The sequence below is a fragment of the Hyperolius riggenbachi genome, chromosome 9, assembly GCF_040937935.1.
Source record: "Hyperolius riggenbachi isolate aHypRig1 chromosome 9, aHypRig1.pri, whole genome shotgun sequence".
Taxonomy (NCBI): domain Eukaryota; kingdom Metazoa; phylum Chordata; class Amphibia; order Anura; family Hyperoliidae; genus Hyperolius; species Hyperolius riggenbachi.
Genome location: NC_090654.1, coordinates 286,099,285 through 286,117,564, shown reverse-complemented (window position 1 = coordinate 286,117,564; position 18,280 = coordinate 286,099,285). Strand labels below are relative to the sequence as shown.

Here is an 18,280-nt window from a genome sequence, read left to right as displayed (position 1 = left end):
GGGCTCCCCTGTTTAGTGACAGGGACCCTCCCCCCACCCTTCAGTGTAGGTAGTGACAGGTGCCCCCTAGTTTAGGTAGTGACAGGTGCCCCCTATTTTGGGTAGTTACAGGTGCCCCCAGTTTATGTAGTGTCAGGGACCCCCACTCACTATTGTCCCAGCAGCCAGCCCAGCGTCAGACCTCAAAATCAGCTGATCGGAGGACTGACACTGGGCTGGTTGCTGGGAATTAGGCAGTGGGGACGGCCAGGGGGAGTAGCTGATGGCCAGGGGGCGTTTGCCCCATTTTGCCCAACATGCGGACACCCATGGCGTGTGCATAACCTCAGTCCAGCACAAGCCATCATTTATATCCAAAGTGCCATTCTTGCAGTATTTGTGTAATATCACAGCTCTCTGCATCCACTGCAGTGTATATTGAGCTGTACGTCACAGTAAGAAAATGAGTGCGGCCATGGACTATATGTGGGTGTGGTCATGGGTGGAGCCAATTTTTCATGAACTTAGCAATTGTGGGACATTGGACTACGACTATAGTAGGAATTAGATTGTGAGCACCTCCGACACAGGTGCCCTCTAGTTTAAGGTAGTTACAGGGACCCCCCCCCCCCTTTTAGTGACAGGGACCCCCCCCATTTAGGTAGTGAAAGGTGCCCCACAGTTTAGGTAGTGACAGGTGCCCCCTACTTTAGGTCGTGATAGGTGCCCCCTAGTTTACGTAGTGATAGGTCCCCCCAGTTTAGGTAGTGACAGGTGCCACCCAGTTTAGGTAGTGAGTGACCAGCGATGGCCCGAACGGTTGTCAGTATAACCAGCTGTAGGTGCTGCCAGAATAGCCAGGCATGGGTGCTCCCAATACAGACGGGCATAGGTGCTCCCATGAAAGCCAGGCATAAGGGCAGGGTTACTCAGATACCCCAAATCATGGTTCAAGTGATCACGAATTCGGCTCTGCCCACTTTCGAATGAACTCGCGATCACGAAACAGATATCTGACTCGAGTTGGGTGTCGAGTCGAATAACTGCATGTAATCATAAATCACAAGTCATGATTCCTGATTAAAAACCCGCCGACTTTAACGGTTAATAGCAAAGCCCCTTAAATGCCATAAACACCAAATGTGCAGGTTATGTTAAAGGGGCACTACTGCGAAAAACTGTAAAATTTAAAATATATGCAAACATATACAAATAAGAAGTACATTTTTTCAAGAGTAAAATGAGCCATAAATTACTTTTCTCCTATGTTGCTGTCACTTACAGTAGGCAGTAGAAATCAGACAGAAGCGACAGGTTTTGGACTAGCCCATCTCTTCACGGTGGATCCTCAGCATGGCTTTTATTCTTTAAAAAGACATTTCCTAAAAAGGATTTAAACAATGATGCTGGCCAGCTTCCCTGCTCGCTACACAGTTTTTTGGCAGTTGGACAGAGCAACTGCCATTCACTAAGTGCTTTTGAAAATAAATATATCCTTCAGAATCCCCTATAAAGAGATGGACTAGTCCAAAACCTGTCACTTCTGTCAGATTTCTGCTACCAACTGTAAGTGACAGCAACATAGGAGAAAAGTAATTTATGGCTCATTTTACTCTGGAAAAAATGTACTTCTTATTTGTATATGTTTGTACATATTTTACAGTTTTTCGCTGTAGTGCCCCTTTAAGAAGAAACGTGGGCACAAGAGGAATAATTTTTTTTTAAAAAAGACCTTATACTTTTTGAGAAAATCAATTTTAAAATTTCAAAGAAAAAAAGTGTGCATTTAAATGCGGTAAATGACAGTTTTTAGTGAAACAATTCCCGCCTGCTTTAGCAGTTAATAGCAAAGGCTCCTTACATCCTAGCAACACCAAATTTGCAGAATATGTTAAAAAGATAGTGAGAAACAATATTTTTTAAAAACATTTAAAAAAAATGTTTAATTTTTTTTTTGTTCAGGAAAATTACAAAAATAATAATGTGGGGTCCCCCTCCCGAGCCTTTGTAACCCATTTTCTCCCATGCAGGCTGGGATAGCCACAATGCGGAGCCCCGGCTGACTGGGGCTTTGCACCCTGAGCTATACCAGCCCGCATGGTCCATGGTATGGAGAGGCTCTGGGGGGAGGGGCGGCCAACAAAACAGATGACTGGGAGGAAGCATATTGAAGAAGCGGGGATCGAGTAAAGCTTCGTCCGACGCTCAGGGCAGCCACAATGTCCACACGGCCCTGGAAACAGTCATATACTGTCTTTATTTGTGACTTAAAAAACATACTATACCATATTGGGCTCTTGGTCTCCTTATATTTTCCCTGTGTGCAGAGGAGGAAGGTGGCTTTGTGGGGGTGGAAGACCAACCGGAGCAGGCGTCCCAGGAAGCTTGTTGTCACCTTTCAGGGACCCTTTGGTATTGTGTGTGGCTGGGGAGGAGGAGGAGTCCTTGGATGACATCAGTGAGGACCAGGAAAGGGCGATGGCTACTTCTGCATCCAACCTTGTCAAAATGGGGTCTTTCATGCTGTCCTGCCTGCTGAAGGACATCCGTATAAAAAGGCTAAAGGCGAATGAGTTGTACCGGGTGGGAAGTGGGAACACTAGACCCTCGGTATAAGCACAAAGTGGTAAAAATTTTACCAACTTACCAGAAGTCAGATAGGATGCAGCGTTTGCAAAACAGCCTGCAAACGATACTGTACAATGCATTTAAGGGTGATGTCACAGCAGTACGGGAATATAACAGGGGAAGAGGTGCCAGTAATACTTCTTCCACAGCCACGGACAGTATGCTTTACCAATGTGTTGGTGACATCAGACATGCAGAGGTTTTTTTAGTCCAACGCATTGCCACAGCCCTTCAGGATCCACCCTTAGAGAACAAGCAGACTACCTGACATAAACTCAGGCCCGTTTCTAGGGGCCGTGCAGCCATGCGGCCGCCCTGAGCACTGTTGGGAGGGGGGCGCTGTAATGGAGGGGGAAGCCGCAGCCGCGAGGAGGGCAGCCCAACCTCTCCCTCCCTCTCCCCGGGTCGCCCTCCGTGCACCCCCCTCGGAGTGCAGAGTGAGCGCGCAGGGAAGCGCTATACACGGCTACTCACCTCCCTGGCTCCAATCGCTAAACAGGAAGCAGCGTGTGTATCAGCGTCTATGCAGAGAGGAGACCAGTGGCGAGTGAGCAGTGATTGGAACGCAGGCAGGTGAGTAGCTGTGTATAGCGCTTCCCTGCGCGCTCACTCTGCACTACGAGGGGGGAGCACGGAGGGCGACCTGGGGAGAGGGAGGGAGGGAGAGGGAGGGCTGCCCTCCCCGTGGCTACGGCTCCCCCCTCCATTATGAGGAGGCACCTACCTACCCTATTCTGGGGGGCACGGCACCTACCTATCTCACCTATACTGAGGGGCAGCTACCTTCCTCACCTACACTGGGGGCAGCTACCTTTAATCTAACCTATACTGGGGGGGGGGGGCACCTACCTAATCTAACCTATACTGGGGGGCAGCTACCTACCTCAACTATACTGGGGGGCCGGGCACCTACCTACCTCACCTATACTGGGGCAGCTACCTACTCTAACCAATACTGGGGGGCAGCTACCTAATCTAACCTATACTGGGGGACAGCTACCTAATCTAACCTATACTGGGGGCAGCTACCTAATCTAACCTATACTGGGGGGCAACTACCTATCTAACCTATAATGGGGGGGCACCTACCTAATCTAACCTATACTGGGGGGCAGCTACCTACCTCACCTATACTGGGGGGCACCTACCTACCTCACCTACACTGGGGGGCCGGGCACCTACCTACCTCACCTACAATGGGGGGCAGCTACCTAATCTAACCTATACTGGGGGACAGCTACCTAAACTAACCTATACTGGGGTGGGGCACCTACCTAATCTAACCTATAATGGGGGGGCAGCTACCTAATCTAACCTATACTGGGGGCAGCTACCTAATCTAACCTATACTGGGGGGGGGGCAACTACCTAATCTAACCTATACTGGGGGGCAGCTACCTAATCTAACCTATACTGGGGGGCACCTACCTAATCTAACCTATACTGGGGGGCAGCTACCAATCTAACCTGTACTGAGGGGCAGCTACCAATCTATCGTATACTGGGGGCATTTCGTTATCTAACCAGTATTGGGGGCACCTACCTACCTAGCTAGCCTATACAGGTGGCAACTATAGTAGCTACCTATATTGGAGGCAACTACCTAACCTATACTGGAGGTGCCTACCTATCTAACCTATGCTGGGGGCAATTATTCAGGTACCTATATTGGGGGCACCCACCTAGCTAACTTGTACTGGGGGCACCTATCTAACTTATACCGGGTCGCCTGCCTGTCTATCTAACCTATACTGGGGGCAACTATACTGGCTACCTATATTGGAGGCACCTACCTGGCTAATCTATACTGGGGGCAACTATACTGGGGCACCTATGCCTGGCTACCTATTCTGGGGGGACCTATATTGAGTGCAACTAGACCTGGCTAACCTATACTGCGGGCTCCTATACCTGGCTCCGCAGGGGGGGGGGGGGCGCAATTTCTACACCCTCACCCTGGGTGCATTTTAGCCTAGAAACTGCACTGCATTAACTGCTATGGACACTCTGAGAAACAATGATAAACCCCTGGACTACTGGGGTGTGCAGACTTGGCCTGTGGCCAGGGCTGTCACAATTTGCCATCGAACGTTTGGCTTGCCCCGCCTCAAGCGTCCTGCCAAAAAGGACCTTCAGCGCAGCAGGAAGGAGTGTCACTGACAAGAGAAGTCACCTAGGTCACCAAAGTGTTGATCACCTGACCTTTATTAGGATGAATGAGGCATGGATCCTGGAGGGTTATTTCATCCCAGAAGACTTGTGACTCAGTCCCCACAGAGCTGTCTTTCCTCTCTGCACACCACATGACTCCACACCACATGACTCCCCACACAGCTGTCCTTCTCTGCAGAAATACTTTGAAGGAGAATTGTAGCAAGTGGGATATGCAGGCTCTCATATTTATTTCCTTTTAAACAATATCAGTTGCTTGGCAGTCCTGCTGATCATCTGTCTCTAACACTGTCAGCCATAGCCCCTGAACAAGCATGCAGCAAATCAAGTGTTTCTGACATTATTGTCAGAACTGACCAGATTATCTACATGCTAGTTTCTGGTGTGATTCAGGCACTACTGAAGCCAAATAGACCAGCAGGACTGCCAGGCAACTGGTATTGTTTAAAAGGAAATAAATATGGCAGCCTCCAGAAAACCTCTCACTTCAGTTGTCCTTTAACCATTTCAGCCGCCCGGACGTAATCCTCACATGCAGACGGCTGCTCTGCTGCAGTGGAGCGCTCCCGCGCGGGGGCCCTGTGTCCCCGTGTTGTTCCCCGGTAGCCGAGAGATCAGTGAACGGGAATATGGTTCCTGTTCACCGATCTAAGTCCCCAGCAGAAAAAACGATGGTCTCTTGTCCTCCGTCCTCCTTGTGCTTCCGGGAAGCGAGAAGCACAAGGAAAAAAAACAAAAACTCAAGGTGGCCATCTTGTGGTCAAATAGTAAAACTACATCTACATACATTTTTCAAGCAATTTACACACATTATGTTATTAAAAAAAATTAACTGTTTATTTCCCAATACCAAAAAATTACCCTAACAACATTTTTATTGCAAAAAAAAATTACAATAAAAAAAACCCAAAAATATAAATAGTTACCTAAGGGTCTGAACTTTTTAAATATGCATGTGAAGGGGGTATACTACAAACTTTTTTTTTAAATTATAAGCTTGTAAATAGTGATGGACGCAAAACTGAAAAAAAATGCACCTTTATTTCCAAATAAAATATTGGTGCCATACATTGTGGTAGGGACAAAATGTAAATGGTGTAATAACCAAGACAAAGGGGCAAATAAAATACATAGGTTTTAATTATAGTAGCATGGATTATTTTAAACTATAATGGCCGAAAACTGAGAAATAACAATTTTTTTCAATTTTTTTCTTAATATTTCTGTTAAAATGCATTTAGAAAAAAATAATTCTTAGCAAAATGTATCCCCCAAATAAAGCCAAATTAGTGGCGGAAAAAACAAGATATAGATCAATAAATTGTGATAAGTAGTGATAAAGTTATTAGCGAATTAATGGGAGGTGAAAAATGAAAATTGCTCTGATGCATAAGGTGAAAAATCCCAGCGGGCTGAAATAGTTAAACAAGTAAATCCTGAATTTTTCAGGCTGCTGCTACGGCAGCGGCTGGAAAAAAAAACACGTGTATGTTTATTGTGTACATGCCAAATGTTTCTGGCCTCTGGTGCTACACAGTGGCTGCAAAAAAAAACAAAAAAAAGCACGTACATGTCAATTCTCCTTTGTGATTGTTACCTAGTCGTGGTGAAAGGGCTTACGTATCTCAATGAAGCAATTACCTATATTAGTGTGTAGGCACACCTAAGACGATATGGTCATTGCTTCATTGTGGACAGACAAAATTCATTGTGGACAGTCATTGAGTGACTGTGTGTCCAGGTTACAAAAAAGTGGGTGGAGCCAAAATCAAATTTCAATAGGGAAATGTAAACTGCATCCATTCTTACACTGTGAATATCAGGGTCTTAAAACTTTGTCCATTTGGTAACTGGGTGACTGAGATTAATATTTAGGGAAGTGGGTGGAGCCTACAACAGCCATTCAAAATTCACCTATCTATTTTCAAGGGGAATATTTAAATTTCTGCCATTTTGCACTGTTAAAAGCATCTGCCACAAACCTGGTACAGTCAGTTACTGGGTGACTGGGGTTCAAATTCTAGAATGGGGGCAGAGTCACAAACAGTCAATCAGATGTGTTTGATTTCAGTAAGAAAATTTAAAATACTTATGCCAAGGACCACAAAGCTCACAAACCTGGTTATTGAGTGACTGTATGTCAAGGTTAGAAAAAGTGGGTGGAACCAATAACTACATATTTTTTACATGGGAAAATTTAAACTGCTGCCATTCTTACACTGTTAATGGCGGGGTTCTCAAACTTGACACAGTTGGTCACTGGGTGACTGGGATTAATATTCAGGGGAGTGGGTGGAGACTACAACAGCTAATCAAAACAAACCTATTGAATTTCAAGGGGAATATTTAAACTGCTGCCATTCTTACATTGTTAATGGCAGAGGCCTCAAACATGCTACAGTTGGTCATTATGTGACTGGGGTTTAAATTCACTAAAAGAGACGGAGCCAAAAACTGCCACATTTCTTTGCTGGATAAACAGCTTCCATTCACACAATTTTGATGCCAGGAACCTGAAAACTTACAAACTTGGTCATTGAGTGACTGTGTGTCAAGGTTACAAAAAGTGGACAAATACAAATTTCACTGGGGAAATGTAAACTGCAGACATTCTTACACTGTTAATGGCAGGGTTCTCAAACTTTGCACAGTTGGTCACTGGGTGACTGGGATTAATGTTCAGAAAAGTGGGAGGAGCCTACAACAGCCAATCAAAATTCACCTATTGATTTTCAAGGGGACTATTTAATTGCTATCAGCCTCAAAACTGGTACAGTTGGTCATTGGGTGACTGGGGTTTAAATTTAGAAATGGGGGTAGAGCCACAAACAACCAATCAGATTTGTTTAATTTTAATGGAAAAACACAAATTATTGATGCCAAAGACCACAAAGTTTACAAACTTGGTTATTTAGTGTTTGTGTGTTAGGGTTAAAAAACAAAAAGTGGACGGAGCCAACACTAGCCAACTACGTTCCCGGGCAACAGCTAGTGTGTTATAAAATCACATTTACATGATCTCAATTGAGATCTAAATAGACTTCTCTCCTGATTTTTAGTAGATGCTTCCTCATCTTTCAACTAAACACCTTTTCAGGGCTTGTTCACACCTAGGGAGTTTTGCATTTTTTTAAAGTAGTATTGTCACCATAAGAATCAAATTTCAACAGAAACTGGTCTGAGTGTATTAAGTGATAAAGATGCTAATCCTGCATTCAAAACTTGCAAAACTTTTTCTGCTGTTATGATTTGTAGTTATTACATATTTTAGGAGCACTGGCCCTAGTGCCAAACAGTGCCAAATAGTTGAATGCCGGGAGTTATTTTTATCTATAATATATTCCTCATCTTCCATTTATTTCCCTGCCTGGCTGCTTATCAGAAACACACTCTTATTACTTGTGTTTACAAGCAAGGCTGAGGTGACTCAGTGATTGGATGTGTAAATAAAAAAGACAGTGCAGTTGTTAGTATACACCTCAGTGGGAGTGTCTGAAGACTCTGGGAGGAGGGCAGCTAATGAATACACAATGAGCAAGAGAAGGGAGGGGGGGAAACAAGAGTCAGGGAGGATATGATGTCAGCATTAGCTTGGCAAGATGGCCACTGCCTAGAATAGAATTTTCTGCTTTTCCTTTATAAAATTCACAGGAATCTGTATACATCTGTTATGCAAGTAGAAGTAGTATTTATCTACTTATATATGTGTTATGGGTGTCGCTTGTTCTTTAAGCACCAGCGATTTTGAAAATCGCCCTAAAAGCACTTGTGCAATCATACTTTATAAGAGAGTACTGTGAGAAAACGCGGAAAAGCCGCCGCAAGTACTCAGAGTAAGGTGGCTGATTCCGCGTTCAACATGGCGGCTTGCGCGCAGGGACCTGCATTCACGGGCCTGACGGAACGCGGAGAAACCACCGCATTACCAAGAGAACAGGGCGGCGGATTCTGCGTCCGATGCGGCGGTTTGCACGCATAGGCCTACCTCTGTCAGTACTGCTGAATGCGGAGAAAGCGCCGCACGCTCGGTCAGCGGTGCGGCGGATTCCGCATCCAAATCAGCAGAGGCATTACAACACATGTCTGGTGTGGCTGGGACTGATAGTCCACACTGGTTCAGAAGGACACGTGCGCGCGCGGAGAGGCAGAGCATTTATGACAGCCAGAGGGGTGTCAGCTGACCAGGGCGGTCAGCTGACAATTCTTTCAGTTCTCATTGGTCCAGCACTTAGGGGAGGCGCAGGAGAGCACTGGTGTATATATACTGGGTGCTGGTCATTCCTCTGGTGTCTGGCGTTGCGATCACTACGTGGTAGTACTCAGACCCTGTCAGTATCTGTGTTATATTAGACCAGTTTCCAATGTGTTGATGACCACGGAACTCACACTTTAGTCTAGGAAATTCTGTTATCATCTATGTTATTATCTAGACCAGTTTCCAAGGTGTTGATGACCACGGAACTCACACCTTAGTCTAGGAAATTCTGTAATCATCTGTGTTATTATCTAGACCAGTTTCCAAGGTGTTGATGATCACGGAGCTCACACCTTAGTCTAGGAATTGTTGATTATTTGTTATGACCTTCTGCTTTCCTGACCATTCTTCTGATCTCTGATTCTGTACCTTTGTCATTCTGTTACTCTGTTGCCAAACTCAGCTAGTCTTAGGATTCCGTATCTGTCTCCTGTCTCTGTACCTGATCTGTCAGTCTGTTGCCGACCTGGCCTGTCCGACCTCGAGAACCATTTCTCCTGTTGGGAAATAGTTCACAGACCTGTCAGTGACACTTCACCTTTGGTGTCACTCACTCTCTGATCCTTCCTACTCCCAGCCTGGCTCCGCCCATTGGGGAGCCTATGGCCTTGGAAGGAATCTGCTCTCAGGGCAGTATCTCCTACTGCCTCGCACCCACTGTAGGGTGCTCTCCTCAAAGTATTACTGTTGCACCAAACACTCATATTACTCAGGTGTCCAGAGGTTAGAGATATATCTGATTATCGGTGATACTGCAGATCATCTATAATCGGGTATATATCTGCATTCTCGGTGATACTGCAGATCACCGGTAATCAGACCCTCTCTGTGTTACACCGATCGTTACAGAACGCCAGACCAAAAAAACAAATGGACGCACACAGCCGTCTGAGCACACTTGCCACTACGGTGGATAACATCAACCAAGTGCTGGGTGGTCATCAGACTTTAATAGACGCACTGTCTGAATCCGTACAAACCCTCCAGACGTCCGTAGATGAAGTGCGATTCCCTCCTAGCACAGACATACGTATGCCTGTACCTGAAAAATTTTCTGGTCACAGATCTGACTTTCGAAATTTTAGGAGTAGAGTGTTGTCATACTTTGAGTTGAGACCTAGATCTTCAGGAACCATGACCCAAAGGGTCACATTTATTAAAACTTTGTTATCAGGCGATTCTCAGACCTGGGCATACAGTCTGCCCACCGGAGATTTAGCTTTGACCTCCGTAGATGAATTTTTTAAGGCTATGGCAGTAATTTATGATGATCCAGACATTGCCTCGACTTCTGAGCGGAAGCTCAAGTTGTTGCGTCAAGGCAAGAGTCCGGTCGAGGAGTATGCTGCCGAATTTAGGAGGTGGTCAGTTTCAGCCAGGTGGGACACCTATGCCCAGATGAATGTCAGTTAAATCATGTGTGTATGATGATCTGCAGATATCATAGACTATGAATGCAATTTGCAGGAATGGATTTTTGGCAGGAACAGATCTTTTGCAGATACTGATCTTTTGTGTCTGTACAGCATCTGTGTGTGCAGCATCTTGCAAAGATTTTTTTTCTGATGTGGAGTTCAGCTCCATAGAAAAGACTGTGTAGAGTATGGCTCTCATACTACATGAAGGTTGGTAAGATTGGTCTGTGATCTTTCATTTTCAAAAGACTATGGTCTGATGTGTGTATGTGGCCTTAGACTGTTTCTTATCAGGATTATCTGATGAGGTCTCAGACCTTATGTTAAGTCAGCCTGAACCAAAGACCATCGATGAGGCCATTTCATCGGCCATCAGGATTGATCACAGATTACGCTATCAAAGGCAGACCCGGGGTAGGAACAGTGTTAAAATGGTGTCCTACGCTGCGCCTCCTGTGACTCCATCTCCTCCCGTTCCACCTCCACCCGAGCCAATGCAGATTGGTCGGTCTAGACTGTCTCAAGTGGAGTGGAGACGCAGGATTTCTGAGCAATTGTGTCTTTATTGTGCAGAGGGGGGTCATAGAGTACGAAATTGCCCTAAGAAGTCGGGAAACGCTACTGCCTAGGAGTAGTTGGGGGTAATACCCTAGGCGTACAGCTTTTACCCCTAGAGGATAAGCGTTAACTTCTTCCTTGTAAGATTACATGGGAGGATACATTTGAAGTCTCTGAAGACTTCATTGATTCAGGCTCAGCGGCAAATTTTATGGATTACGAATTTGCAAAAAAATTGGGTATTCTGCTCACCCCGGTAAAACCACCCCTCCAGGTTACGGCAGTGGATGATTCACCTCTGCAACGTGGCCATCCTCTGTCCCAGACACCAGAGGTGGAAGTCACTATAGGGGTGCTGCATAGAGAGAAATTGCAGTTTTTTGTAGTACGCATGACAACCTCCACAATCATCCTTGGCATGCCGTGGTTACACCCTTACTCCCCCCAGATTAATTGGGCCACCGGTCAGCTAACGAACTGGTCAGCCCACTGTTTTCGTCATTGTTTAGTGAAGGTGACCTTAGGCCAGACCAGGATTCATGTGGAGGGAGTTCCGGAACAATATGCGGAGTTTTCGGACGTGTTTTGTCCCAAAGCTGCTGATAAACTGCCTCCACATCGCCCTTTCGATTGCCCCATTGATCTCCGATCGGGTTGTATGCCCCCTAGAGGTCATCTCTACAATTTGTCTGGGCCAGAAAAGGTGGCCATGCAAGAGTACATCCGTGAAAACTTAGCTAAGGGATTCATTTGCCCTTCCCGGTCACCTGCCGGAGCAGGTTTCTTTTTTGTAAAAAAAGAGACGGAGGCCTTCGGCCATGCATTGATTACCGCGGACTGAATAAGATCACAGTTAAAAATCGTTATCCATTACCTTTGATAGACGATTTGTTCACCCAAGTCACCAATGCTAAGGTTTTTTCAAAATTGGATTTGAGGGGTGCATACAAACTGGTGCGGATCAGAGAGGGCGATGAATGGAAGACGGCCTTTAACACACCCGACGAGCATTACGAGTACCTGGTGATGCCCTTCGGGTTGTGTAACGCCCCGGCCGTCTTTCAGGAACTCATCAATGAAGTTTTCAGGGAGGTGTTGGGTAAATTTGTCCTAATATACCTGGACGATATACTAATCTTTTCAGACAACCTCTCTGAACACAGGTCTCATGTCAAATTCATGCTGCACAGGCTTAGACAGAACAGACTTTATGCCAAATTGGAGAAATGTATTTTTGAGGTGACATCTGTCGCTTTTCTGGGATACATAATTTCCACCTCGGGCCTTTCTATGGACCCTGCCAAAGTCTCTGCTGTCCTGGAGTGGCCTCAGCCAGTGGGACTCAAATCCCTCCAGAGATTTTTAGGATTTGCTAATTACTACAGAAGGTTCATAAAGGGGTACTCCACAGTTGTAGCACCCCTTACCAGTCTCACTAAGAAAGGGGCAGATACCAACCACTGGTCCCCCGAGGCCATGGCTGCTTTCTCCACTTTGAAGGAACTGTTTTGCTCTGCACCCATTTTGAGACACGTAGACACCTCCTATCCATTTATTGTAGAGGTTGACGCCTCTGAAGTCGTGGTAGGGGCTGTACTGTCTCAACGCTCTAAGCTGCAGGGAAGGTTACACCCGTCTGCCTATTTTTCTCGGAGGTTTTCACCGGCAGAGAAAAACTACGATATAGGCAACAGGGAGCTCCTGGCCATTAAATTGGCCTTTGAGGAATGGCGTCATTGGCTAGAAGGAGCAGAACATACGATTACAGTTTACATTGATCACAAAAATTTGGAATACATTGAGGGGGCTAAGAGATTGAGTCCCCGACAGGCTCGGTGGTCACTGTTTTTCTCGAGATTTATATTTGTAATTATGTATACTCCAGGGAGTAAAAACATTAAGGCGGATGCCTTGTCCAGATGTTTTGAGCCAGAGACAGCACAGCCCTCAGACCCAGAGACCATTGTCCCACAGAGAGTAGTGCGGGGAGTCACAGAAACCTGGAAAGACTGGACAGAGACCTTAAGTCCATTCCAGCAGGATGTCCCTGAGGGTAAGCCTGAACGGGTTATGTTTATACCACTGCCATTTCGCCTCCAGATTTTGCAATTGTTCCACTCGCACAAGAATGCTAGGCATCCGGGGGCTTCCAGAACACAAGACTTGGTTGCTAGGTGCGCTTGGTGGCCTTCTCTGGCAACAGATTGCAAGGAGTATGTTAGAGAGTGTGCAGTGTGTGCTAAAAGCAAACCCTCCCGTCTGGCACCTGTGGGAACATTGCAGCCTTTGCCCACCCCGAGTGAACCGTGGACCCATTTGTCCATGGATTTTGTGGGTGAGCTTCCGAGGTCTGAAGGCATGTCGGTCATTTGGGTGGTAGTTGACCGTTTCAGTAAAATGGCCCATTTTGTGCCCTTGAAAGGACTCCCCTCGGCCCAGGAGTTGGCCGATCTTTTCATCATCCACGTTTTCCAACTGCATGGCATTCCGGAAAACATAGTGTCATATCGAGGAGTCCAATTTGTTTCTAGATTTTGGAGGGCATTTTGTCATCAAATGGGCATGGAACTGTCATTTTCATCGAGCTACCACCCACAGACAAATGGTCAGACGGAGAGGATTAATCAGTCTTTGGAACAGTTTTTAAGGTGTTATGTGGCGGATGCGCAAAATGATTGGGTCAAGTTCTTGCCTTATGCAGAATTTGCGCACAATATTTGAAAAGCTCTTCCTCTGGATTTTCTCCGTTTCAGGTGGTAACAGGAAAGTTGCCCAAGTTCTCCCCATTGCCAGTAGCTTCCACTCCGTTTCTAGCTCTGGAGGCTTGGCAAAAGTCATTTAAAGCCACTTGGGGAATCGTGAAAAATAATTTGGAGAAGGCTTTTCAAAGTCAGAAAGGTCAAGCTGACAAGAAACGATCCGTGGAGTGGAAGTTCCAACCAGGAGATCTGGTCTGGGTCTCCACACGTCATTTGACCTTGAAACAACCCTCGCCCAAGTTAGGTCCCAGGTTTATGGGGCCCTTCTCTGTAACCAGGAAGATCAACAATGTTACTTATGCCATTGATCTTCCTGCCAGCATGCGTGGTGTAAGATATTTTCATGTGTCCCTGCTTAAACCAGCAGTCCATGTGGGTGTCACTCCTCCTCCTCCTGTGATGGTAGACGACCAACCTGAGTATGAAGTAGAAAAGATTTTAGACTCACGGCTAGTGCAGAACTCAGTAAAGTATCTAGTGCACTGGAAGGGGTATGGTATTGAGGAGAGTACATGTGTACCTGATTGCCGCATGCATGCGGATGAATTAAAGAAGGAATTCCACGCTCTATATCCTGAGAAACCGGGTAGGAGCTGTCCGGAGTCCACTCCTCAGGGGGGGGGGGTACTGTGAGAAAACGCGGAAAAGCCGCCGCAAGTACTCAGAGTAAGGCGGCTGATTCCGCGTTCAACATGGCGGCTTGCGCGCAGGGACCTGCATTCACTGGCCTGACGGAACGCGGAAAAACCGCCGCATTACCCGGAGAACAGGGCGGCCGCGGATTCCGCGTCCGATGCGGCGGTTTGCACGCATAGGCCTACCTCTGTCAGTACTGCTGAATGCGGAGAAAACGCTGCACGCTCGGTCAGAGGTGCGGCGGATTCCGCATCCAAATCAGCAGAGGCATTACAACACATGTCTGGTGTGGCTGGGACTGATAGTCCACACTGGTTCAGAAGGACGCGTGCGCGCGCGGAGAGGCAGAGCATTTATGACAGCCAGAGGGGTGTCAGCTGACCAGGGCGGTCAGCTGACAATTCTTTCAGTTCTCATTGGTCCAGCACTTAGGGGAGGCGCAGGAGAGCGCTGGTGTATATATACTGGGTGCTGGTCATTCCTCTGGTGTCTGGCGTTGCGATCACTACGTGGTAGCACTCAGACCCTGTCAGTATCTGTGTTATATTAGACCAGTTTCCAAGGTGTTGATGACCATGGAACTCACACCTTAGTCTAGGAAATTCTGTAATCATCTGTGTTATTATCTAGACCAGTTTCCAAGGTGTTGATGACCACGGAACTCACACCTTAGTCTAGGAAATTCTGTAATCATCTGTGTTATTATCTAGACCAGTTTCCAAGGTGTTGATGATCACGGAGCTCACACCTTAGTCTAGGAATTGTTGATTATTTGTTATGACCCTCTGCTTTCCTGACCATTCTTCTGATCTCTGATTCTGTACCTTTGTCATTCTGTTACTCTGTTGCCAAACTCGGCTAGTCTTAGGATTCCATATCTGTCTCCTGTCTCTGTACCTGATCTGTCAGTCTGTTGCCGACCTGGCCTGTCCGACCTCGAGAACCATTTCTCCTATTGGGAAATAGTTCACAGACCTGTCAGTGACACTTCACCTTTGGTGTCACTCACTCTATGATCCTTCCTACTCCCAGCCTGGCTCCACCCATTGGGGAGCCTCAGGCCTTGGAAGGAATCTGCTCTCAGGGCAGTATCTCCTACTGCCTCGCACCCACTGTAGGGTGCTCTCCTCAAAGTATTACTGTTGCACCAAACACTCATATTACTCAGGTGTCCAGAGGTTAGAGATATATCTGATTATCGGTGATACTGCAGATCATCTATAATCGGGTATATATCTGCATTCTCGGTGATACTGCAGATCACCGGTAATCAGATCCTCTCTGTGTTACACTGATCGTTACAAGTTCACATCTGAGCGGGTCGTTTCATTTCCGATCCGCTCACCAAACCACTGCCTGTACCATTTTCTAAGCGGTTTTGCTCAATGGAAGGTATAGGGTAATCTCAAAGTGATCAAAAAGCGCTTTGTATAGCGAGTTCCCCAGCGCTTTCATGAATAAATACATTGTATTTATTCATTTCCGGGTTAAAGAGTTCACTTCCTGACTAACGTCAGAAAGTGAAAAAACGGAATCGCTCTGCAAAAGCGCTTTCAAAAGCGCTTTATACAAAATCAAACCACACAGATAAGCGCCAGCGGAGGGGGGGGGGGGGGGGGGGTAGGGGGGGGAGGGTGAATCATGTGAAAAATTGAAAATTGCTGGCAGCAGCAATTTCGATTTTAGATGTGACCAAAGCTACAGTATATAGCGCACGAGCACAAAAAAAAAAAATATTCAAAGCTTCTCATGGGTCTAGTAAGTGAACCAATGAGAATCCTCTACAGCAGGGCTTTTCAACCTCTGGTACACGTACCACCAGTGGTACTTTGTTGTTGGCCAGGTGGTACACACCAGGCTTGCCTGCTATTTGTCTTGGTCCCATCTTGCCTCCACAAAGTTCATCTCCCCTCGCTGGTTCCTCACTGTGTTGCCCTGCAGCATACTTCAGACCTCAGATCAGTGGTGAAGAGACATAGGCGAACGGTGCACAGTGGCAGTCGGGTTACTGCTGATCTGAGGTCTGAACTATTCTGAGGGGGCAGCACAGCGAGGACCTTGGAGGCTAAAGAGCCTTCCCCCTTCCTCCACAGTAGAGGGGATCCAGCGATAGGATGCCCAAAGATCTCCTTGTCAGCATACCCGCATACACAGTTGCAGTTCTCCACTTGGATTCTGGTGGAAACAGCCGAGCATGATTGGGTGCGCTCTACTGCGCAGGCGCACGGGTGGTACTTTTACATTTTCAGGTGATAAAAGTGGTGCAATTAGTGAAGAGATTGAAAAGTCCTGCTCTACAGAATCCCTGTTCTGCAATTGCCGAGGGTCCCTGGACTGCCTGAGTGCTCGAGGGTAGAAGGCTGTGTGACATCATATCCGCCTGATGCGGAAGGATCGTTAGCGTCTATCAGCGGTGGCGAGGCGGCCAGCACGGAAGGTCGTATCACCCACCGAGCGCGCGGCGGAGGTGAGAGGGACCACACGCATACCCGGAGCCTGCCAGCCTTGGCCATCACTACGGGGGAGAGCCCGTTTAAACAAATTACTCTAAGCGAGCTTTTAAAGAGGATCATGTGAGTGCAATCTGTATTTTATTAATACATTTTTAAAGCAATATTGCACTATATGAAGTTTTTTATTGAGGTTAACAAAGAGGACAGTCGGATTCAAGGGAGGATCTTGCTAATAATTGGTGCCAGAGAGGTGGGGGACGACCCAGGAACGGTCCCAACGTGCATATAGACCATTGGTTGGTCTGTACTTTGCGGTGAGTGGCACACAAAGGGTGTTGGTGGTGGCCTCCATACATCTGAAGATTTGCAATCCGAGTTGATGAAGAGTTCTCATGTTTTTATTTCCATTGATGGACTTTAAACTATGAATGTTTTGTTTTAATGATTATGCATACAGTTACTGAGCCTTGAAAAACACCGAGAGCGCCAACCTCTATGAGAAATTTTGGTATATTGGTATAGAGGAGGCGAACTGGTGTTATATTTGCGATAAGAGCTAGGAAGGATTTATTTGCTGTGAGCGCTAACCTCTTGTTGATATATCCTAGAATAAGCATCACTGGCAGGTGGAGATTACATGCCAATATAAAGCAATGTGTAATTATAGGGGCAGCATGGTGGCGTAGTGGATAGTACTCTCACCCTGCAGCAATGGGTCCCCGTTTAGAGTCCCAGTCACTACCTGCACGGAGTTTGTATGTTCTCCCCGTGTCTGTGTGGGTTTCCCCGAATACTCTGGTTTCCTCCCACATCCCCAAAACATCAGTGGTTTGGCTTCCCCCTAAAATTTGCGATAGACTTTGACAGATATATGACAATGGTAGTGATTCGATTGTGAGCACCTCTGGTAAATGACAAGGGTCAGACTATATACTCTGTACATCGCTTCGTACCGCGCCTGCACAGGAAGCTCACGGAGACACAAGCGGGAGCTAGGACACACGCGCCCGCGAAGGTGCAGTAGCATTCGTCTAGTTAGACGAATAATTGGATGGTGACAGGCAGCGAGAGAATGGAGGATCATCGGGGACGGCACGGGACAGGATAGCTGAAGTGGGCCGTTAGAGGCCCCAGGTAAGTGTCAGTTTTAGTTTTTAACCACTTCACAACTGAGGGGGTTTATCCCTTGAGCACCAGAGCAATTTTCACCTTTCAGCGCTCCTTCCATTCATTCTCCTATAATTTTATCATTACTTATCACAATTAAATGAATTATATCTTGTTTTTTACCCACCAATTAGGCTTTCTTTGGCTGGTACATTATGAGACCTGGGGCCCCTGGGCTGTCATGTGGACCAGTGTTTGTGATTTTAAATTTATTTTTTGCAGCTTCTAGGATGCGGTTGACAGGTGAGTGGTTAGGGA

At 46.5% G+C, this 18,280-nt stretch overlaps 1 protein-coding gene across 1 annotated transcript in view; it reads left to right on the top strand.

The window, feature by feature from the left end:
• The first annotated feature begins 2,457 nt into the window (after positions 1-2,457).
• LOC137533637 (putative nuclease HARBI1) overlaps positions 2,458-18,280 on the top strand; it is a 37,795-nt gene continuing 21,972 nt past the window's right edge. Inside the window, exons 1-2 of the mRNA XM_068254978.1 lie at positions 2,458-2,569; positions 12,893-13,060. Coding sequence (XP_068111079.1) covers positions 2,458-2,569; positions 12,893-13,060 — 280 coding nt within the window. The remainder of the gene's footprint in view (positions 2,570-12,892; positions 13,061-18,280) is intronic.